Source organism: Bufo bufo, unplaced genomic scaffold (assembly GCF_905171765.1).
Source record: "Bufo bufo unplaced genomic scaffold, aBufBuf1.1, whole genome shotgun sequence".
Lineage (NCBI taxonomy): Eukaryota > Metazoa > Chordata > Amphibia > Anura > Bufonidae > Bufo > Bufo bufo.
In genome coordinates this window covers 1-25001 of record NW_024400683.1, presented here as the reverse complement: position 1 = coordinate 25001, position 25001 = coordinate 1, and the positions used below count along the sequence as shown (strand labels likewise).

The 25001-nt window shown below is 48.1% G+C and overlaps 1 protein-coding gene across 1 annotated transcript; it reads right to left on the bottom strand.

The window, feature by feature from the left end:
- Positions 1–7383: 7383 nt before the first annotated feature.
- LOC120984454 (Na(+)/H(+) exchange regulatory cofactor NHE-RF2-like) lies at positions 7384–21121 on the bottom strand. The gene is made up of 3 exons (XM_040413372.1): positions 20788–21121; positions 11592–11828; positions 7384–7431 (listed from the first exon to the last, which is right to left on the bottom strand). The coding sequence occupies exons 1-3, from the start codon at positions 20995–20997 to the stop codon at positions 7399–7401; spliced, it is 480 nt and encodes a 159-aa protein (XP_040269306.1). The 5' UTR covers positions 20998–21121; the 3' UTR covers positions 7384–7398.
- Positions 21122–25001: the final 3880 nt, after the last annotated feature.

The following is a 25001-nucleotide window of genomic DNA, read 5'->3' as shown; positions in this document are numbered from 1 at the left end:
TGCTCACCCCCGATTATTGCCAGTGTTACATAGGACCTGCTGCTCACCCCCGATTATCGCCAGTGTTACATAGGACCTGCTGCTCACCCCCGATTATTGCCAGTGTTACATAGGACCTGCTGCTCACCCCCGATTATCGCCAGTGTTACATAGGACCTGCTGCTCACCCCCCTGATACTCACCAGTGTTACATAGGACCTGCTGCTCACCCCCCTGATACTCACCAGTGTTACATAGGACCTGCTGCTCACGTGCTTCCTCATGTATGATTGGACAGGCCTCCTTGTTTCTGCTACAATAATGGGCCACAACAGTGCCAACCGAGTCAGAGATTAAACATCCCCAACTTAATATAATAGCAGAGTAGAATACTTACTGTTTAGGTCTATACATTTTAATGGTCTAGACTCTAGGGGGCATTCTATACTATAGAATAGGAAACACTTTATCCAGACTGCTGTTACAGGGGGCGCACCAGACTACACATCCAGACTGCTGTTATAGGGGGGCGCTCCAGACTACACATCCAGACTGCTGTTATAGGGGGCGCTCCAGACTACACATCCAGACTGCTGTTATAGGGGGCGCTCCAGGCTACACATCCAGACTGCTGTTATAGGGGGCGCTCCAGACTACACATCCAGACTGCTGTTATAGGGGGCGCTCCAGGCTACACATCCAGACTGCTGTTATAGGGGGCGCTCCAGACTACACATCCAGACTGCTGTTATAGGGGGCGCTCCAGACTACACATCCAGACTGCTGTTATAGGGGGGGCGCTCCAGACTACACATCCAGACTGCTGTTATAGGGGCCGCTCCAGACTACACATCCAGACTGCTGTTATAGGGGGCGCTCCAGACTACACATCCAGACTGCTGTTATAGGGGGCGCTCCAGACTACACAGACTGCTGTTATAGGGGGCGCTCCAAACTACACATCCAGACTGCTGTTATAGGGGGCGCTCCAGGCTACACATCCAGACTGCTGTTATAGGGGGCGCTCCAGACTACACATCCAGACTGCTGTTATAGGGGGCACTCCAGGCTACACATCCAGACTGCTGTTATAGGGGCGCTTCAGACTACACATCCAGACTGCTGTTATAGGGGGAGCTTCAGATTACACCTCCAGACTGCTGTTATAGAGGGCGCTCCAGACTACACATCCAGACTGCTGTTATAGGGGGCGCTCCAGACTACACATCCAGACTGCTGTTATAGAGGGCGCTCCAGGCTACACATCCAGACTGCTGTTATAGGGGAGCTTCAGATTACACCTCCAGACTGCTGTTATAGGGGCGCTTCAGACTACACATCCAGACTGCTGTTATAGGGGGAGCTTCAGATTACACCTCCAGACTGCTGTTATAGAGGGCGCTCCAGGCTACACATCCAGACTGCTGTTATAGGGGGAGCTTCAGATTACACCTCCAGACTGCTGTTATAGAGGGCGCTCCAGACTACACATCCAGACTGCTGTTATAGGGGGCGCTCCAGACTACACATCCAGACTGCTGTTATAGGGGGCGCTCCAGACTACACATCCAGACTGCTGTTATAGGGGGCGCTCCAGACTACACATCCAGACTGCTGTTATAGGGGGCGCTCCAGGCTACACAGACTGCTGTTATAGGGGGTGCTCCAGACTACACATCCAGACTGCTGTTATAGGGGCGCTGCAGACTACACATCCAGACTGCTGTTATAGGGGGAGCTGCAGACTACACATCCAGACTGCTGTTATAGGGGGCGCTGCAGACTACACATCCAGACTGCTGTTATAGGGGGCGCTCCAGACTACACATCCAGACTGCTGTTATAGGGGCGCTGCAGACTACACATCCAGACTGCTGTTATAGGGGGAGCTGCAGACTACACATCCAGACTGCTGTTATAGGGGGCGCTCCAGACTACACATCCAGACTGCTGTTATAGGGGGCGCTCCAGACTACACATCCAGACTGCTGTTATAGGGGGCGCTGCAGACTACACATCCAGACTGCTGTTATAGGGGGCGCTCCAGACTACACATCCAGACTGCTGTTATAGGGGCGCTGCAGACTACACATCCAGACTGCTGTTATAGGGGGCGCTCCAGACTACACATCCAGACTGCTGTTATAGGGGCGCTGCAGACTACACAACGAGACTGCTGCAATAGGGGGCGCTCGACCCCAGACCAGCCAGATCTGGGACCTCAGACAGTTTGATAATGCTGGCTTTTTATATGCTCTGTGTTTACCTCAGGTCATACCATGATCAGACTATAACCACGTACATCTATCATGTATTTAGGACAATCATCCTAGGATTAAAGGGGTTGTCTCATGACAGACAATGGGGCATATCGCTAGGATATGCTCCCATTGTCTTATAGGTGCGGGTCCCACCTATATTGAGAACGGATCCCCGAAAGTGAAGGAGGGCGCACTGCGCATGCACAGCCGCCCTCTATTCGTTTTCTATGGGGCCGGCTGGCTCAGCTATTTCCGTTGAGCCCATAGAAGTGAATGGGAGCGGTGGCCGGTCATGCGAGGTGTGATCCCGTTCACTTCTATGGGGAGCCGGCTTGGTGGTGGTCGGACCAGAGTCCTCCAGCCACCACCTTGCGGGGCTCCTTTCTCGATATAAGTGTGGGTCCCAGCGGTGGGACCCGCACCTATAAGACAATGGGAGCATATCCTAGCGATATATGCCCCCATTGTCTATGATGAGACAACCCCTTTAAGCTTATATTACACCTACAGATCATCTAGGCGATTGTTGGGAGGGAAGTGTTCCTTCCCAGCAATCACCTGCTCACTTTCGGAGGAGACCACTGAACAATGATTTTTAAACCTGCTGAAAGATTCCAATTACCCGATGAAGTTTGCTCGTTCATTAGGTAATCGGCGTCAGATCATCGCTAACAAGCATTCATACCAACACTTGTTAACGATGAACTTAAAGGCTATGTACACCTTTGGAGACAATTTTTTTTTATGACTGCATGTTACTCATTTTTGGCTAAAAATCATTTTTTCAATTGGCCTTTATTAAAAATATTGTGATGTTTTGTCACAAAGGGTTAACTGTTTTTCTAGCTGTGTGACTGATACTTTCAATTTAGACATCTACACTACTGAGAGGTCATAAACATTTATTTAAGCTACATTCTTATCAGTAAGATAAGAGCTGAGCTATATTAAATGTTTATAAGGTCAAAGAGCAGAGAGGAGTCTGTCAGCTCCTGGTCTGACGGAAAAGACAGAAAATCCAAAGGGTGCCACTAGAGCATCTCAGCTCTATACAGAAAAAAGAGCTCCATATTTTTAATAAAGACCAAATTAAAAATATATATTTTTAGCTCAAAATGAATACAATGCAATAATTTTAAAAAAAATTACCCACAAAGGTGTACATAGCCTTTAAAGATTATCGGCCCGTCTAATATAAGCTTTAGTAACAGGAGAGGCAATTCCGATAGTGTAGGTCCCATCTGCAGAGTCCACCTTGTCTCGGGTAGATGGGTCCAACACAGTTGTGATCAAAAATATGCACTAAGAGCTTCTAATATTCATATAGTAAGTATAGTAATAATGCAATTCTGATTAACCCATGTTTCTCCAGTGTTTGCATGTGTCGCATGGAGCAGTGTGCTGCAACATATAGTGTATGTTTGGTTTCATACTGTTTGGAAGTGCTGGTCTAGTTTGTTTTTTGCGTCCTGGCGTATAATACACCGTAGGTAAGGTTGATTTAGCATTACGCCTATTTTACAGAAGCGATGTGATCGGCTGCTACCCATCTTTGCATCCATAAGGTCCCAGCGCAGTCAATCAGCGGGCATTCGCCAACCACTGTCGCCGGAGCATTTACTAATCCTCATTTACACTGTAAATAAATTTACTGTACACAGCGTGCGGTACATTGTGCCACAGGGATAGAACAATAGGATGTGGCTTCACGAGAAGCTCTTTCTACCAGGTATGTGGGAGAGGTAAAATCTGGGGAAAAACTGTTTAAAGGCATGTTTCGCACATTGGAAAAATACATTTGCTGCAGGTTTCTAATCTATATGCCGCTAATCCGAGCACAAATTAGCCCCATTCAATGGGTTTAATCTGCTTCCGGACACCCGCCATGGTTTCTGTTTGGAAACTGAAGTCAAAATCCACATGGAAAATTCACTGTGTGAACATGCCTTTACAGGAGGACTGTAGAATATTGCATGTGGTACTGCAGTTCATTTCCATTCACTTCAATGGAACCAAGCTGCAATACCACACACAACCCACAGACTGTGGAGCTGCAGCCATGTTTTTCTAATCCTGGACAATCCCTTCAACAGACCCGTGATGTAATTGGGAAGTGTGCTGCAGGCCACCAGCATGCCTCTGATTTTATCCTCAGGGCGGTCATATATCCACGTTCTGTCTACAACAGCCACTTGACTTAAAATCACTTCCATATGAAATTAACACAAAAGGCGTCCTAAGCAGCAGCTACAACTCTTCCCTCATCTCCATTCACAGCCAGGAAACGGGATTCTTCCAAGTGGATCGGCTCCCAGCGATATCTGCCCTTCCACACGCTCCCCGGTCATGGCCTGTGACACACAGCTGTAATATGGTAAGGGACCGTACAAATATACATGTATACGTGTTCTGTACTTCCTCTGGGAGAATGGCGAATCCCATATAGAGACAAAGGAACATATGCAATGATACAAAAGATACAGAAGATAGATAGATAGATAGATAGATAGATAGATAGATAGATACAGAAAATTGAATAAATTCCACAGCACTCCCCCAAAAAATAATCCTTTATTCACCAGTTCTCTTACTGAGACTTTTCTCAAGCAACGCAAGCACTAATTTCTTGAGAAAAGTAACAGTAAGAGGACTGAGAAGTCACTTTGGTGAAAAAAAGACATTATTACTGATTTTTTTGTGCCGTGGAATTTTTATGGAAGTTTTTTGATCATGTTCATAACCGCCGGCACACCATTTCTACAAATTTTAGCGGTGCAGCTCTTGTTTTCTTTTTTAGATATGAGATCTATAGATATGAGAATATGGGATGGATAGATGATAGATAGATAGATAGATAGATAGATAGATAGATAGATAGATAGATAGATACTGTACTTTATAGTCCATATTTAGCAGCTGTAGAATTTCAGATATTCTTTTAAATACATGTAGGCAAAACTTTTCTAACATTTGGATCCAATACAACTAGGTTCATCTTCTCTATTGGGTTCAGGACTAATCAGGGACTGCTGCACAACAGGAACCACAAACTCTTCATGTTAGACAACCTTGCTGGGACAAAAGCCTATTATTAAAATTCAGGTTTCTACACATACAATGGCTCCTGACTTCAGCTGGATAAGATCTGTGGTCTGGATCGGGGCCAGTTTTGTGTAGATTTGGGTGATGGCCAATTAAGATGTAATTTTACCACAACAGATTATCAGGGCAGAGACTAGGTGGACCACCCCATCCTGGGCGGAATTGAAGGCCACTTCTCCTTGATCAAATCTGCCTTGGGAGAACAAAAAAACAAAAACCACATAATGAAATGATGGGGCTCTGAGCAGTAGGAAACCATCTCTAGGGTGGTCCTCAAGCTGGCGGCAACATGGGAGTCGGAGACTTGGATGAAGGGACCAACACCTCAAAACAGGAAAAGATAAACTGGAGTCAACCAACATGGTGCAACAACCATCGACATCTCAAATTCCTGAGTCAACAGGAACAAAAGCAAATAAACATGTTTAATCAGTTACCGAGAACCTTGAAAATTTGGCTAGAAGTCGTCACATGTTCTCAGAAAGAGATGTTCTCAGGCCCTGAGTGGAAAGATACCGCCGATATGTTATGGATATTTAAAACGCCACATGATTCAAGCTACTTATATGTGAGCCTATACTGGGCTTCATGGTCTTCCATATTTAGGGGATATGTTCTTCTCAACGATGTTGGAGGCACCAGCGATTACCACTAACCCTCAGTTCATGGCTTTCTCCATTCTTTTCCATCAAGTCTATGGCCCTTGTCTTAGAAGAGGGCACAACCCAAATTCCAAGATGGCGTCACTCACGTAGTTGAACCACAGGGGCATGTTATCGAGGTCCACCCAAAATAAACAGGTATTAAGAAATTGAATGGCTGGACCACTAGGACTGGGAGTTTAATTCAACCTGTATAACAACGTGTCCACACTAAGTAGTGGGTGCATTCTTCATGTACGTCATCTAAATACCAGCGGAGTCTCTACGAGCATGACGCCCCGAGGGCGAGTTTCTTTCAGTGCAAGCTTTGTTGACAGCAGTAACATCGGATTGCAACACAGAGCACGACTATGGTAGGGAATATACCCATGACACGACGTGGAAAAGAAGAGAAGTGAGCGGAACATGAGTCAGGTGCAGTCCCATCATGAAGCCATTCGTACCGATTCTGAGCGGGACTGAGAATGTGTCATCCAGGGTGTGTGCGCCATTGTGCCTTAAATCTCACTTGAACTTTCTCGGCACTGAATATGACGAAGTTCAAAATTATGGCCGATGTGGTCACAATGCCATCTGAAGTGATGTAGATTTACACTGCGGTCTAAGGAGTTGGCCTACTAAATTGTAGATTACGTCTTCATCTAGGCTACGGTGGTGGAGTCCTTGTGATGTTCCCTCACGATGGTTTCTTGTCACTCAGGGGAAGGCAGATCAATAAAAGTGGCATCGAAGGAAGAAGAGTAAAAGTGTTGTTGATGGGACAAGTGCCGCCGTGGTGGTATCTCAGTGTCTTATGCATGTCATTCAGAACAACCAGATAAGACTTGATGAGCTTCTCTAAGGTGGACCTAAGGTTTGGACTGGTCCACCAAAACACCAGGGGATAGGCTAGGCTCAGAAACAGAAATGGGCCTAACGGGTCCACATTTTGAGAACTTATAATAATCTTTTTGACCTAGTATAGATGGAGGATGGCCCCCAAAATGGTTCTTCTGGTGGACCTAATGAACCAGTCTAACAAAAAGTGGGCCATAGACATAAGAACTGAACACTTAGTTTTCTTCACCAGTCATCTGCCATTATTGGTTGACTAATGACAGAAGGCAAGGATAGGTTCTAAGCTGAAGCTTATGGTGCTGAACGATCAATCCAGGTAAGGACTGAGAACCTTCAGGATGACTCATTGTTGGTGGTAGCCACTTACATGGCTATATGACCAACTAGCAGCCTTCTTCAGTGTATGGCCAGCTTAAAAAAAAACATCCCACCCATAGGACTACTGTAAAGTTCCTCAGGGCACACAGGCCACGCACAGGCTTTATAATCCAGGTATTGCCCACTGCTTCTCGGTATTTACCTGCAGGTCATCCGTTTTTGACCATCATCAGCAGACCCTAGATCTTCACATCCCGGTACCGTTCACACAGCTCAATATAACAAAAATAAACCAAGATGAAAAGCTCAGGATATAATTGCAATTAACTAGGAAACAAGATCCGGCGGTTACCGCGTTCCCGGATAATTAGTCTGATTTGTGCAATGAACATCTTACTGTTCAGCCTTGGCAGAAAAACCCGGAACCTTGTGGAGCATGAAAAGTGAGTGAGGAAAAGTGAAATAAAATGACGACGTGTAACAATAACGCTAGATACACTACCGTTTTGTGTATACAGCACATGTGCAGGATTTACCCACTCCTATAAGAGAGTGCGTAAATCAAGCCAGGCAAAACTAACACACTGCGACTTGACTAATGAGGGGGCGGAGCATGACATTGATTCCTTTTAATGTCATGCTCCGCCCCCTAGCACAAGGTGTCCATTTTTATCCGCCGATCCCAACAAACTTACAGCAAGTCTACCCATACTGATGTATAGTCTTTACTGCCAGCAGCACCACCACATAAGAATATATGGCAGCAGAATCAACCCTACTAAACCGGACATGGTGCCAGGTGGGGTTGATCCTGCGGATTAAAGTGATATCTGTCTTGTGAAAATTGGTTGAGGCATTACAGAGAAAAAAAATATGTATTCTTTATGCAAATGATGACTTCAGTGGACGAAGGGCGTGGCCAGCACTGAGTGACTAGGCCCCGCCCCTTGGTGCACTGAGGCCCTCATTTGCATAAAGAATAAAAGTATTTTTTCTTCTTCTTGGGAACGCTGCAACCGATTTTCAAAAGACAGGTATCATTTTTAATCGTCAGGATCGACCCCACCAGACGGCATGTCTGCTTTAGTAGGGTTGATCCTTCTTACAGGTGCTCTTTAAAGGGGTTCAGATTGTGGGTAAGGGCTTATGCAGACAAAAAAAATTTTTGTCCGTGTCCATTCTGTTTTTTTTTGCAGGCAGTACGTGGAACCATTCACTTTGATGGGGTTGCAAAAGAAACGGAAATTACTCTGTGTGCATTACATGTCCGTACGTCCATTCTGCAAAAAGAAATAAATAAATAGAACATGTCCTATTATTGTCTGCATTACGGACAAGGATAGGACTGTTCTATTATGGGCTGGATGCAGAACGCACATGGCCGGTATCCGTGTTTTGCGAATCCGCAATTTGCGGACCGCAAAACAACAATGGTCGAGTGCATGATCCCTAATGCATAGATCTGCGGACACAAAAACAGTAATTTTTAACCATTTGTCATTCACAGTACTCAGCTGCAGGGCCAAAAGATCCATAATATGATCCGTGAGCTGCAGCTAACCTGCTTGTTGATGGTTTCTATGACAAGAGGGCTCATTCTAATCAAATAAAATGTGACTCCGGGAGCAGATCTCTTCTGAGAATGTAATTATTTGCACAGAGAAGTGATATCCCAGCTGTCGGCACTCCCCGTAGACACCACCATACAGTTACCTGCATGATATGAGGGAGGTAGAAGAGCGGCAGTATGTGTGATCCTAAGAGATTCTATATTCAGCCTCATTACAGACGCTAACTCAATTATATGGCAGTCCCCAGGTCGAAGGCCTGCCACCAGGGAGGGGGGACGCTGCTCTCATGGAAGCGCTGCAGACATGACCGTCACCTCTGCACTCAGCCGTCCATGTTTGCATCCAAGGCACGCAGCCAATATGGGCGTATTACCTGGAGCACGGAGGTCAATGACCACGGAGGAGGCTGAGGGAACGTGACTGTGGTTTATGGCCCATATATTTTTATGTGTTGCACAGGAGCCAGTAAAGTCAGTAACTACTCTCGCCCGCCACTAAGGAAGAACATTTCCAATTATTTTACCCTGTTAGGGCTCCTTCAACTGTGTTTTTTTTTTTTTTGGGGTCTTTTTTCATCAACCGACCCCAGAAAACAATGCATAAACTGAAATGCTGTGCATGTAGACCTGTCAATATTTCCTATATACTATAAGGGGTTGTGCACTTAGGATAACCCCCTACTCGTCTGAAGGGTCTCAAGAAAGTGCTGCCCCCCCAGCGATCACCTGTTATTAGGGGGGAAACCCGACAGTAAGTGTTCGGTTTCCCCGCAGCGCCACCACAGGGAAAATGAAGCATTACACAGCTCCCACTGAGTGGTAATGCAGGACAGGGCAGGTCCTCCAGAGCGAGAGACGCTCTTTGTAACCTTTCTCCACTATGGCCAAGAGATGAGGATCCCGAATAGAGGACCCCCCCCCCCCCCCACACACCTCTGCAGCTGAATCCCAGATAGATTATAGTCAATGGGGCCGGAGGGCATCCAGTAACATCTGGTGATGCCAGATAGCTCCGCCAGGCTGTTCTCTGCCTGAACTATGCCGGCAGTGTGAGACAGGCCTAAGCCAGGGCTTTATTAACCCAAATTGTAGGAGACCTCAACGCTTCCCTAGGTTAACCTTCCTGCAGCTTCCCTGCGCTATTATCCACCAACTGTTGAGTGCATATCATTCACGGTGGTTGGCTTTTTATCAATGACTCCAGCCTAGCTACACTGTCTATTGGAGTCTGAGAGGTGGGCTGAAATCCACCTTGTGGCTCCATCAAGGGCTCAGGCTCTTGCTCCGTTCATTCATCATGCTTTATACTGCAGCTCGGTGGGCTTAGATTGGCTCCTCTGTATAAATACAAGATCACCTCACCAAATGAATATCAATGTATGGAATGCGGATATTCAGGCTGTTGCTTTGCCCTTCCCTCATGCTTTATACTGAAGCTTGGTGTGCTCAGATTGGCTTCTGTGTATAAGCGCAAGCTCACCAGATGAATATCAATGAACAGATATACCCAGACTGTTGCTTTGCCCTTCCCTCATGCTTTATACTGAAGCTCGGTGTGCTCAGACTGGCTGCTCACCAGATGCGTGTCAGTAAATGGAGAGTTGACATCCATTGGAGCAAAGAGAATAATTCTAAACTACGAGCAATGCTTAAAACCACCACTGGCCATCGTCACCTAAAAACTGCTCATGCCGCCCCGGCCTTGTATATACGGTTGCGCCAGCGTCTTGCCAGGTACTGAGCAGAAAAACAAACACGTTACACGTCTACTTCCTACTGTCACGGGTCACTTCAGTTCCTTTAGGAGAGAGGAATCACCAGATTTTACGCAGCTCCCCCCTCCCATCCCGAACACTTAGCTCCCGGCTCTGCTTTATGTCAAGGCTCCAAGTTCTGCAACAAATCCCAAACTACGAGGGAGCGTGTAGTATGAGGAAGCGGGGGCAGGGGAGAGGAAACAGACCCCCAACAGAAAGCACGGGCCCCTGGGATACTGTAAACAGAGTGCTGGGAGTGAAGCAGCTCCACGGACCAACGCATGCCAATAGTGCTTTCCTCGTTAGCAAGCAACCAATCAAATCACTGCTCCGATCTCCGATATCGAAACGACAGGCCACGCTCTAGCATGCGCTGCCCCGACTGTACCATGTGCTCCCGTTCTCACCCCTCCCCCACAAGCCTTGTGATTAGTGGGTAAAGACATGACTTTCTACTATACACCCGGCTCAGTGGTCACATGCCGCTCACGTCACATTACCGCTGAGGACAGCGATTCGTCGGCAGCGGTATCTGCATGTAGATGGCACGTCACACTTCAGCTCCAGAGACGGGAGCCGCCGTGCTGGAAGCGGGACTGTTGAAAAGATAAGTGGGGTTCTGTTTAGCATGCTCACCTACCCAGCTGCCCTGCAACTGGGTAGGCGAGTATACCTGTATTTCTGCGGATCGCACATTTCTACGGGTCCGCAAAAAAAGAAGGAATGCACAGTGTGTGCTGTCCGCATACGTGTCCATTTCCGCGGCCCCGCAAAAAAATAGAACATTCCCTATTCTTGTCAGTTTTGCGGACAAGAATAGGCATTGTTACGATGGATGCAACATGGACGTCATCCGTAATTTTTGAGGACCTGCGTTTTCTGGATTGCAAAATACATACGGTTGTGTGAATGTGAAAGCTGAGTGAACACAATACGGCGCGGCCACCGCACACGGCGCGGCCACCGTAACTGCATGCAGATTACTGCCAACTGGTTGCACGTGCGAAATTTGCAGAAAAATCTTCCATGTGTAAACCTCTGCCACGTTATCAGCTGACGTGTGCGTGCATAGCCGCCTGTGAACGTGACATCACGTGGCTCTTACCTGTTTGCCGTTCTCGGTGCTGTGGTTATTTTGCAGCTGGTCCTCGAGGCTTGTGTCCTCGTTCGTCTTCCATATCTCGCCGTTATTGTTGCCCACTGTCGGGGAGGACGGGGCACTGGAGTTCGGCTGGGATTCAGGGGGCGAGCTGGATTGTGAGAGGCGCCGGAACTCGTCCGCCTCTCTGTCTATGACCAGCAATCGCGTCTCATTCTCTATGGCTTTAATGCGCTGCACCACCTGAGACAAAAAGAAAAGCGACAAGTTACTACGGCGACAGCGGGCTCCCACTTTACATAAAGATCTGCTGCTGGTTGTCACCGACACACCCCTAACCAGGGAAATTTGCTCTTGTTTAACCCTATTTGCCTGCGGGGCTAACCTGGGATGGCTGCCATCTCTCGAATGGCCACATTTTCATTTTCTCACAACAAGCAGAGGTCTTGAAAACTGTGAAAAACTTTAACACAAAGTATATCACAAAGCTGCAGTACTTTTCCTTAAAGGGGTATTCCATCCCTCATCACTAGGATATGATGGGGCGGCCAAATGGCCCTATACTGTAGCCAGTCACGCCCGTTTGACCCTGAGGGGTCCGTATCACTAAATCAGCTTGCAGCCCCTTCATTCTCATGATCGCTTAACCAATAAATAAGACATCATAAAGTGGGAATACCCCTTTAAGCTTTACTTACATAAAACCAGAAGACCCTCTTAAAGCAGTAGCCTCTTGTATGGGTTCCCCCCATATGGAAGCATACACATAGCGGACCACCTGCCCGCCCCGGTGCCAGACCCAGAGGACAGGGCACGAGTCGGCTTTCATTTTGATACTGTCTTAGTCCAGGACTTTGTTTACCCGGTCTTAGGGGCCAGGGTATCCCCCTGGGGGCCCCGGTGTTCACCACACCCGGACTTATTTATGGAAAAGCTTTTCTTAGGGACAATGATCATTGTTCTCCTCTTTTGGGCACCAGGCCCATTATGCAGGTTCTCACCGCTTGGTTCCCTCAAAAGTAGGACAGAAGTTTAAAAGTTTGTGAGGTCCAGAATTTTCTGGGAAACTGTAATTGTTAAGGTTTTAAAGGGGCACTCCGAGGGGGCGGAGCATGACACAGGCATGATCTCTTTGGTGTTTTTCAAATTCTTCAGTCATGCTCTGCCCCCTCAGTGTATCAGTTTTGCGTTGGCTGTCCCTTTAAATGGCTGTCGGCCAGGACAGAATCGTCATTTGCTTGCCTGCGTCACAGGGAAATTGGTTTACACGCCCCCTCCCCGCATGGCTATGTCCCAATTCCCCTCAATGCCCGATTATGTCTATACAATAAGGATTAGACACCTGAGAATGTCAGGGGGGCCGTGCCAACCGGGCAACTTCTCAACAATGCCAGCTTTCAGCCAGCTGTGAGACTGGGTGTCACCATCCGCGCAGCGCAGAAATACAATTTAAAGGGGAACTCTACTTTTTGTTATAAGTTGTATTCGGTAAGGGTCTTTGCCCCGGACTGAGGGTTGGCAACCTTCTGCACACTAGCTGCTGTGAGACTACAACCCCCAGCATGCGTACTCTACTTGTAACTCCTACAGAAGTAAAAGGCGGATTCTGGGAGTTGTAGTTTCAGAGCAGCTGGAGTAGCGGAGGTTGCCGATCCCTCCCCTGGAATGACTCGGATGCCACACTCCTCCCAAATGCTCCTTCATCTTCAGTCAAAGGCTCCATTCAAACGCCATGTTCTCTGCTATCTGGGAAAATGGTATAGCGCTTTTCATCCTGTACCTCCTAGTTCATGAATGTAATGCCAGAACTACAGTCAAGACTGACACACATATACAGCTGCAACATTAAACCACCATACATTCTCCTATGGGCACAGGACCCAAAACAGTGATCATGTTTAACTTCCTACTTCATGAATGTAATCCCAGAACTACAGTTAAGACTGACACACAGGTAGGGCAGTATTTAAATGCATTCTCCTATGGGCACTGTTCATCCTGATCCGCCAAGTTCATGAAGGTAATCCTAAAAGCACAAGTCTGACACAAGGCAGAGCAGCAGTATTAAAGGGGTCCTCCATAACCACCCCTGTCCACAGGTTGTTCGTGGAATTGCACCACTGCCTCTTTGACTCCAATGTGGCTCAATCCATGGACAGGGGTTGTGTTGTTTTCAGAAGAAAGGACAACCCCTTTAAATCTCCAGACCTATAGCACTGTTCATTCTGAAGCTCATGAATGTAATCCCATACCTACAGTTAAGACTGACACATGTTATAGGGCAGTAGCATGAATCCTCCATGCATTCTCTTATTGGTACAGGACCTATAGCACTGTTCATCCTGATCTCACTAGTTCATGAATGCAATACCAGAACTACAGTCAAGACTGACACCCATACACAGCTGCAGTATTAAGCCTCCATGCATTCTCCTATAGGCACAGGACCTATAGCAGTGATCATTCTGATTTTCTCACGAATATAATCCCAGAACTACAATAAAAACTGACACGCACATAGGTCAGCAGTATAGGATGTCATGGAGAAGACTCCTATGTGGGTGGGACCGATAGTTTTCTTCATCGTGATCTTCCTGGTTCACAAATACAATTCTGGCAGTAAAGACTGACATTCAGATTAGGTGCATACACTATTCAGCGCATGCAGAAAGCACAGGATGAAGAGCAGCCAATTCTAAAATCATCATGGCCGCCCGACATAAACAGGACTTTGTTTTAGCCCCAAACAGACGGGGAGGGGGGGTGTAAAAAAATAAAATAATGGAAAATAAAAAAGCGTAAGGAAAGAATAAACGCTAAGGTCCCGGGACATGAAGTGACGATGACGAAACCAAACACAATGTCACTCAGAGATCGGCGAGCACAATGCGAGGGTTATGTCAGCAGCAGTGACACGGCCAGACACAGTGTCACGCTCCCTCCGTAACCCCTTCACCTCCAGGCTAAACCTACGACACACAGCCATCGTCAGGGAAGTCACGTTCTAGGCGACTGCCTTATAAGCGATTGCCTAATATGCGCTGGGCATGGTCACGTCAATACCGACCCCCCATCCCCCGCCCCATCCCCCGCCCCCCCCCCCCCCCCCCCCCCCCACTGATTTCAATGGGAAATTGCCAGCGTAGTTCACGTGAGTAGATTTGTCAGCGGATTTGTAATCAATATTGTGAAAAAAATTACTAATCGACATGTCCATTCTTACGGCTGAAACTATAAGTGGCTAAAAAATACGCTGAAAAAATCTGCGCAGAATCTGCGCGTTTTTTGACCCTTTTTTTTAACTTCCTATTCATTTCAAATGGGAGAATCAGCGCAGAAGAAAAAGCAAGTTCTGCCTCACATTGAACTGAATAGGAGGCTTTTTAGAGGTGTTTTTTTTTTTGGTGCCGAAAATGTGTGAAAAACAGCGCCAAAAACCATCTGTGTGAACGGGGCCCTAACGTGGCATGTCAAACGGCAAATACGTTTGTACCGACACGTCCATAGGTCAAATGGAGGCTGAAAACGGAATGTGGTGCCATTCACGTGGAGTTTTTTGCCTGCGGAATTTTGCTCCAAAAACTGTGGGTTGGACGCGGGGTAACACGTGTGATTGCGCCACGAGGTGTGTCCTTTCTTGGCATGGCGTCCGCTCACTGTTTAACTCTATTCAATGGGGGTTTATCCATGAGCGGGGCCGCCATAACTGAAAAACGGAATACGCGGCAAAGGTAAAAGCCGCCATGTGAACTAACACTAAAGTATATCAGCCTGGAGTCCAGACTTGATATGAATGTAGTGAACCCTCAAGCTGTGAGAAATAGAAGGTTTCTACACGGGTTTCGGCCTTGGAATGTAAAGAAAGAAATGTTCCTATTCACTGACAGCAAGCAGAGCTGTTTTTAAAAAAAACATGAGGAGCTTTCCATTTTTAACGAGCGATTTACTGTCTCTAGTAAAACTGGAAGGAATGAGAAGAACCGAGGGATGAAAATGTCCTCGCCTATGTTTGCGGTCACGTATTTACACCAGCGGCAATGTGTGCACGTGGCGTGATGTATACAGCGAGGCAATATACACTGACAGACGATTATACAAGAAGGCGGCATCTCCTCAGCAGACGCCATGAAGCAGAAACATGTAAAGGCAGAGGGCCGCCCTCGGCAACAGAGCGCAGGCAGCAAGGGGAAGGGTGGCCCATAGCAACCAATCAGATCCCAGCTTCTATCTTCTAACCTACACTGCAAAAATGAAAGCCGCGTTCCAATTGGTTGTTAGGGATTACCAGCTATCCCTGTATCACTAGGCGGACTTGAGAAAGATGGCGGCTCGAAAGCTTGGCTTTCCCAAGGCTGGAGAGCAACAGCATAAAACTAGACCAAACTGTGCCACATTTACCACAGTGGTGCAGGCTGTGTGACATATGTGCCAGAAATTATAGACACGTCCTTTCGTCACCTCATGGCTTGCTAAAGTTACTCCAATATTTTGTGCCAAAATAATGGCGTGCCCTTTTTCCAAAACGACGCCCATTTTGTGACCTATCAGACCGTCTGATGAAGCACCACCCTGGCACCAAGTACAGCTAGAGTATTATATTATATTAGGCGCCAACGGGCATTATATCGCGCCTCCTTCACGCTGAGACTGCAGATATTTAACGACAGACGCCTCACGTCATGTGGATCCTAAGGATCGCTCTGTATGCCGTACAGTGCCACCCCCTCCAGACCCACAGGGCCCTCCGATGGGATGTACGGTCGAATGAAAAACCCTGAGACATAATGGTATACAGTACTCCCGATGCGTCAAGAGGACAGGCTGGCCATCAGAGCTTACTATTATGACAGCCAGAGGGTCTCAATGCCAATCAGCTGCTTGCAAAGCTTGACGGTGTCAAGATGGAGATCAATACAAACGGCGCTGCGAGGCTGAACAAGGTGTTTTCAAGCATCCCGAGATATTCTCATGAGATTCGGGTCATCTCGGGATTCTGCATTTAACCTGATGAAGCGAAGAAGACAAAGACACCGCCTGCTTTTATACACCTGACTTATGTTTGCAGGTGTCTGGTCCTTAGGCCTAGTTCACACGAACGTGTGTGATCCGTGGCCGTATTGCGGGCCGCAATACACGCCCACAGTTCCGTGTGCATTCCGCATCACGGATGCGGACCCATTCACTTCAATGGGTCCGCAAATCCGGAATAGCGGAACGGCCGCACGGAACGGGACCCTTCGGAAGCACTAGGGTTGCGTCCCGTACTTCCGTTCCGCAAAAAGATAGAACATGTCCTATCTTTTTGCGGAACGGGCGGAGCGCGGACCCATTAAAGTGAATGGGTCCGCGATCCGATGCGGCTGACCTACGGCCGGCGATCGTGCATTGCGGCCCGCAGCACGGGTCACACACGTTCGTGTGAACTCGGCCTTACAATATGGTCAAATGAGCTACCAGGGCGAGGTTAGCATGCAGGGCGCCCCCGCTCTTAGGCTACATTCACACGTCCGTGGTGTGTTGCAAACCCGCAAATTGCGGGACCACAACACACCAGCCCGTCACCCCCCATAGAAGTGCCTATTCTTGTCCGCAAGCTGCGGACAAGAATAGGACATGCTCTATCTTTTTGCGGAGCTGCGGACCCAAAATCGGGGCCGCGCTCCGCAATTGCGGCTGCAGACAGCACACTGTCCGCATCCATTCCGTCCCCATAGAAAATGAATGGGTCCGCACCCGTTCCGCAAAATTGCGGAACGGATGCGGACACATTTTGCGGACGTGTGAATGGAGCCTTATTCCAGAACCTATACTACAAGCATGTTCATGCATTAAAAGGCATGGCCCCTAGATTTTAATAGGCACCATGGGGGTCATTTATCAAACTGGTGTAAAGTATAACTGGTTTAGTTGCCCATTGCCCATTTTCAAAAGAATCTGTCAAAAATTAAAGGTGGAATCTGATTGGTTGCTATGGGCAACTAAACCAGCTTGATAAATGATCCCACATGGTTTTAACGTGAATTCGACGATTTGAGAATAAATAGGCTTAAGCAGGCTAAGCGAATAAATATATTTACTTATTTCCTGTTAAAACACCCTGCACTTAGATCAGATCCTCCTCAAGACTCTTTCACCAGGAGATATTGATAATCCAGCATAACACACATTATGAAAAGCGACCGAGCAGATCAAACATGGCAGCTTCTCCAGTCCATAAACAACCTGCCGTGCAGACACGGTCACACGGAGATAGAAGTGACAGGTACACAGGGTGTATACATCGCTCATTTCCATTTCACATGCCTGTGGTATAACCGTAATCCCATGACCAACAAGCCTATTATACCTATGCTCCCTGCCAACTGGACCGCGTCCAGCTCTCTATCACCAACTGAAAAGTGGCCAACACTTAGGCCCCCTTCACACGGGCGTCGCGGGTGAGGGCCGGATGCGATGCAGGTGCGTTCAGGGAAAATCGTGCGAGTAGGCACGCAATTTTAGTCAGTTTTCACTGCGATTGCGTTCCGTTGTTCAGTTTTTTTCGCGCGAGTGCAATGCATTTTACACGCGCGTGAGAAAAAACTGAATGTGGTACCCAGACCCGAACCCGGACTTCTATCTTCATTCAGCAGGACCCGTGCTGACGTCACCGCGCTCACCACATGTTGAGCGCGATGACGTCAGCGAAGGTCCTTTCGCAGGTCCTTCAAGAAGAACAAAGAAGAGGATCCCGGCTGCGCGATCAAGTGGATGAGGTGAGTAATGTTTTTATTATTTTTGTAACCCTCAATTGACATTATACTTAGCATTCTGTATTAAAGAATGCTATTATTTACCCTTATAATCACGTTATAATGGAAAATAATCAAATCTACAGAACACCGAACCCAAACCCGAACTTCAGTGAAGAAGTCCGGGTTCGGGTCTGGGTACCACATTCAGTTTTTTCTCACGCGCGTGCAAAACGCATTACACTCGCGCGGAAAAAACTGAAGAACGGAATGCAATCGCAGTCAAAACTGACTGAAATTGAGTGCCTACTCGCACGATTTTCCCTGAACGCACCTGCATCGCATCCGGCCCTCACCCGCGACGCCCGTGTGAAGGGGGCCTTAGAAAAGCTTCCTCATAGAATATATTCCATATAGTCACCACCCAGTAGAGCCTTTTAAGTCTACACAGGGGGGCTTCTGACTTGGACCACCTTCCATTTGCTAGATGTAATATGTTTTGGGTGGTGTCCCTATAAAAAGACTCATGGTGGGACCTTCACTTTGGTCTCCTCTGGTGGTTCCTCTGGTGGCTCCTTGTTTTGTAATACCAAGAACAGGAGGGATGGGGTCCAAAAACGGTTCTCCAGCTTTCAGGACTATTCAGTTCGTTCCAGATTACAAGGGGATAAACGCTGCCCCTTGTTTCTTCCACCGTACCCCCTTTTCAGGCTCATGTGTCTCCAAGAACAAAGGGGCAGAGGGACCTTTAGGCCTTCTTGGTTTTTTACTTACATTACAGGGCCTACTGACATGGGGAAGGTCCATTGAAGCTTATGGGAAAGGGGTAATGCCAACCAGAGCCAGGGCTAGGCTCTCTTCTCACCACAGCCATTGATAAAGCCTCTATTGCTATCGCTTGGAAAGGCTGACCATACACTTTAGAAGGATCATTCACCCTACAGCCATCCCTCCCCACATCCCATACACATGCCAGAATAGTGCCACAGGGTGTAAACTGAGATTTATCATCTCCAAAATCCACATCCTTAGGTGATACGTCTTATGGATGAAGGGAAAGAAATGGTGCCAAGAACCCAGCCACGGCTTATCTCAGAGAAGATGTGGTGGTGGAGGAGTCAATCAAAAAAATCAAAGTATGGCTGATGTAAAAGGCTCCATCTAGAGCAGACGGTGGATCTATAGTACTGGAGTCTGAAGTGTATATGAGGATGACCGTAATCACCAATTATGTCACGAGAACAGCGGCAGCAGCTCTCAAGTGTCGGGAAGCCATCAAACAGCTCCTCAAACCTCAGCTTCCCAGACTCCTGTGACATGAGGAGAGGGTGGTATGGAGAAGACAGGGAATCATAATATCCAAAACTCATCTATCTTGATATGATGATGGGGTAGTTACCACCAGAAAACTCTAATAATGTGATCCAGAGATATAATATCATGAGGTAGATAAATAAATAGATAGATATGACAGACAGATATGACAGATAGATATGACAGACAGATATGACAGACAGATATGACAGACAGATATGACAGACAGATATGACAGACAGATATGACAGACAGATCCCCTTCTGCACAACTGTATCCCGGTGACTGTATACATGGTATCAGTGCACATGACGGGTAATGATGTGACTATATGGGGGTATGCAGTGCCCCTCTGCTGTGGTGAGGGTATAATGTACAGGGTGGAATCTTATAATAGTGAAAAGCAGCCACTACAAGTCCAGTACACAGAATATATATATACTATACGTGTAGTCTGCCCGCTATATAACCAGTTACACTTGAGGAGAGGTAAGCGCCATCTCCACTGCGTTATGATGTTACTGCAACTATTAGAAGTGGAGGTGACAGTGGTATATTCTATCTATAACTATAGTCCCCAGTGTACAGTGTATCATAAATCAGGGGTGAGTGAGGTGTACGGTATACAGATGTCTAACTGACCCCACTCACCAGTATACACCGACCGGTCCAGGTGACCCTCACTCTCCAGTATACACCCGTCCGGGTGACCCCCTCTCTCTGGTATACACCAGTCCAGGTGCCCGACTCTCCGGTATACACCAGTCCAGGTGCCCGACTCTCCAGTATACACCCGTCCGGGAGACCCCCACTCTCCAGTATACACAGGTCTAGGTGCCCCACTCTCCGGTATACACCAGTCCAGGTGCCCGACTCTCCAGTATACACCCGTCCGGGTGACCCCCACTCTCCAGTATACACCGACCAATCCGGGAGACCCCCACTCTCCAGTATACACCCGTCCTGGTGACCCTCACTCTCTTGTATACACCCGTCCGGGAGACCCCCACTCTCCAGTATACACCCGTCCGGGTGACCCCCACTCTCCAGTATACACCCGTCCGGGTGACCCTCACTCTCCAGTATACACCCGTCCGGGTGACCCTCACTCTCCGGTATACACCCGTCCGGGTGACCCCACTCTCCTGTTATCATACCTGATGATGGGTCTCCTTCTCCACGTTCGCCCCGTTGACTTCCAGCACCCGGTCCCCAGCGCTCAGGCCGGCCAGCTCCGCCGGGGAGCCAGGCTCTACCTTGCGGATGTACTGTCCGGTCTTGTTCTTCTCTCCGTGCAGGTGGAAGCCGTAGCCCTGCTCCCCTTTCTGGATGTGACACAGCCGGGGCTGGAGGCGCTCCTGGGCCATGCTGACGGACCGCGGCGGGTGATCGGGCACTGGCAGCGCTCAGCGGGGCATAGTGAGGCTGTCGGCTGCAGTGCTGCTGGCGGCTCCTCTCCTCCTCCCGCTCTGGCTTGTGTTTCACTTGCAAACAAGGAAAAGCCACAAAGATGCTGCTCTGGCTCCGCCCCCTGCTCCGACCTGGAATCTTCCAGACTGGGGGGGTCAGAAGGATGCGGGGGGCGCACAATAGGGGGGACACAGCAACTGAGGGTCAGGAGGCTGCGGGGGGCGCACAATAGGGGGGACACAGCAACTGGGGGTCAGGAGGCTGCGGGGGGCGCACAATAGGGGGGACACAGCAACTGGGGGTCAGGAGGCTGCGGGGGGCGCACAATAGGGGGAACATAGCAACTGGGGGTCAGGAGGCTGCGGGGGGCGCACAATAGGGGGGACACAGCAACTGAGGGTCAGGAGGCTGCGGGGGGCGCACAATAGGGGGGACACAGCAACTGGGGGTCAGGAGGCTGCGGGGGGCGCACAATAGGGGGGACACAGCAACTGCGGGTCAGGAGGCTGCGGGGGGCGCACAATAGGGGGGACACAGCAACTGAGGGTCAGGAGGCTGCGGGGGGCGCACAATAGGGGGGACACAGCAACTGAGGGTCAGGGGGGTGCACAATAGGGGGGACACAGCAACCGTCAAGACCGTGCCGAGCTCATCAGGGTCCGGGGGCCATAGACACAGCAATGTCTGACCCCTCACATGCACAGATAATTATCGTCCGATCTCAGCATGTGAAGGGGGGACGAGTTTGTCCTTGAACCAATGCATCTAAAGTCCAAAATTTGACAACTTTGCAAAAAGTTTTGATAATTAAAAATCCACTATTATTTAGCATATATACGGCTTCTATTCAGTTCTATGTGTCTCCATGGTAACAGACAACGAAGCTGTAAAGTTTGGCCCTGTTGTCAGTTCTATGTGTCTCCATGGTAACCGACTACAAAACTGTAACGTTTGGCCTTGTAGTCATCATCCTTTAGGCTCAATTTGCATCTGTGTGGACTCCGACAGGCTCCATTATATGATTCAGTGGGGTCCATCGGGCTCTGCTGGTGTCTAACATGTGACCGATCCCTTCAATTCTGTTTTTCCGCTCCCACAACAGGGCTGAAAAAGACCCAATTCATAATGCAGAGGTGAACACAGCCTTAAAGGGGTTGTCCATTAGGTGCAACCCCACCTCTGGGACCTGCTCCTATCTCAACAATGGGCCACCGCCACAAAAAGAGAGGACACGGAACATGCACAGCTTTCTCTATTCCCTGCTATGGGACTTCTGAATATAGCCAAGCCATGGCTGCGTCTTTTCCTTTCACAGTGGGGCCCCGTTCTTGAGATAGGATCAGACTCGCCCCTAACGGGCATTTATGGCGCATCCTATCGATATACCGTCCATGTCCAGATGGGACGACCCCTTTAATATATTGACGTCGGGGTATCCATGTGCCTGGAAGGCAAATAGTGGAGACTTCAACACTGGTGCAAACCAAAAGCGGAGCAGTTGTCCGTAGCTGAGATAAAATAGGGACTGAGGTAAAAACAATGAGAAGCTGAGGTAAAAACAATTGGGAATGGGAGTAAAATGGGGACCTGATGTAAAAACAATGGCGAACTGAGGTAGAATTGTGGACCTGGAGTAAAAACAATGAAGAACTGAGGTAAAAATTGGGGAACTCAGGTAAAAACAATGGGAATGAAGATTAACATGGGGACCTGGGGTAAATACAATGGGAAACTAAGGTAAAAATAATGAAGAACAGAGGTAAAAATGGGGAACTCGGGTAAAAACAATAAGAACCTGAGGTAAAAACAATGGGGAACTGAGGTAAAAATTGGGGAACTCGGGTAAAAACAATGGGAATGAAGATTAACATGGGGACCTGGGATAAATACATTGGGAAACTAAGGTAAAAATAATGGAGAAGAGGTAAAAATGGGGAACTCGGGTAAAAACAAATAAGAACCTGAGGTAAAAACAATGGGGAACAGAGGTAAAAAAAAACAATGGGGAATGAGAGTAAATTGGGGACCTGGGATAAAATGGGAAATTGAGGTAAAAACAATGGCGAACTGAGGTAGAATTGTGGACCTAGAGTAAAAACAATAAAGAACTGAGGTAAAAATTGGGGAACTCAGGTAAAAACAATGGGAATGAAGATTAACATGGGGACCTGGGGTAAATACAATGGGAAACTAAGGTAAAAATAATGGAGAACAGAGGTAAAAACAATGGGGAATGAGAGTAAATTGGGGACCTGGGATAAAATGGGAAACAGAGATAAAAATTATGGGGAACTGAGGTAGAATTGGGGACCTGGAGTAAAAACAATGGAGAACTGAGGTAAAAACATTGAGAAGCTTAAAGGGAACCTGTCACCATGTTTTTACATATTAAACTAAAGGTTCCTTAAGTCTTGTCTACCATGAGAGTTTCCAGCGATCCATCCATAACCTTCTCTGGACCCCCATATCCTAATATATCGCCCCCTAAAGCTTTCCCGCCGTTATGCTCATTAGCATATTTAATTCCTTCCCCTCACACCATCAGCGCCTATTTCCCTCCCCCTAAACTTTGATTGACAGCCAATATTCTGCATCTTCGCTCGAAATCGCATCTGAAATCGCGCGCATGCGCAATTGCCCTTTCTGCAATCAGATAGCTCAGTGTATGTCCCCCTCACGCCAGAACGCGCTGAAATTTTCCCAACTCTCCGGTCCCCCAGCGATAGTAGATGGCGGCGCGTTAGTTCCTGCTTCACGGCGACGCAACCTCGTTTTCAATGATAAGAATAATGCGCATGCGCGAGATTACATCGATATGGGGCGTTTCTGAGGCGGGAAGTAAAGAAAAGACAGTTAGTTAGTTAATTGAAGATGACAGGTTCCCTTTAAGTAAAATGGGGACTGGGAAAAAAAATAATGGGGAACTGTGGTAAAACAACTGAGGTAAAAATGGGGACTGAGGTACTGTACAGTAGTTAAGTCAATGGGGGTGCCACATAGCCACCAGAATATGACGGAGGGACCAGGGGCACAGTGCCAGCTGCTGTGTAATGAAGGAACGCAGCGTCTCCTACATCATGGAGGACGGTGTACTGCGCTATAGACAATCTGCACAGAACGGCTGATTGAGAACATTTCTGTCCCCTCACAGAAGTGTCGCGTCAGCTCCGTCTGTCCCCACCTGTAATAACATCTGAGGAACATCGTGATATTGTGCGCTGCACAGACCTGTCCCGCAGTCGCGGCCCTCGGGCCAGAAGGTTCCTGTGATCAGGACAAGATTGCAAGCTCCACATCACCAGGGAGGAGGCGGCGGGGGAGGGGCGGCTCCTTTCTCAATCTCTAAATAAATCCTCTTTAATTGGTGTTTTAAGGAGTTTACAGAAATCTTCCCTGACTCAGCACCGCTCTGTAATAACTACTCCCATCATGCCATCCAACAGAGGTCAGAAGTCGTGGTGTGAACAATGGAGAGCAGAGAGGAGATGACTATGCAGGGGACGCAATGGTAGGAGTTATCAGCGGCTGGAGGCGAGCGATTACACTCTGTTATCAGCCGCTTGAGGTTGAGAAGTAGAGAAATACAATCCCTACCAGGGGCGGCCCTGGAAAGAATAAAGTAAAAGTGGCCCCGTGTTTTAGGCTGGTCCAAATTGACAGAAGGTGGGGCCAATATAAGTATGCGGGGCCAGCAATATCACAGTGCAGCGCAAAATACCGCCCCAGCAGAACCAATACCACAGTGCAGCGTGAAATACCTCCCCAGCAGAACCAATACCACAGTGCAGCGCAAAATACCTCCCCAGCAGAACCAATACCACAGTGCAGCGCAAAATACCGCCCCAGCAGAACCGGATACCACAGTGCAGCACAAAATACCGCCCCAGCAGAACCCGATACCACAGTGCAGCACAAAATACCGCCCCAGCAGATCCAGATACCACAGTGCAGCACAAAATAC

Coding starts and splice junctions, on each gene's coding strand:
- LOC120984454 (XM_040413372.1), bottom strand. CDS start 20,997: ATGGCCCAGGAGCGCCTCCAGCCCCGGCTGTGTCACATCCAGAAAGGG. Junction 11,829..20,787: donor AGAAGGAGACCCATCATCAG/GTATGATAACAG, acceptor TTTTTGTCTCAG/GTGGTGCAGCGCATTAAAGC. Junction 7,432..11,591: donor GCACCGAGAACGGCAAACAG/GTAAGAGCCACG, acceptor TGTTATATTGAG/CTGTGTGAACGGTACCGGGA.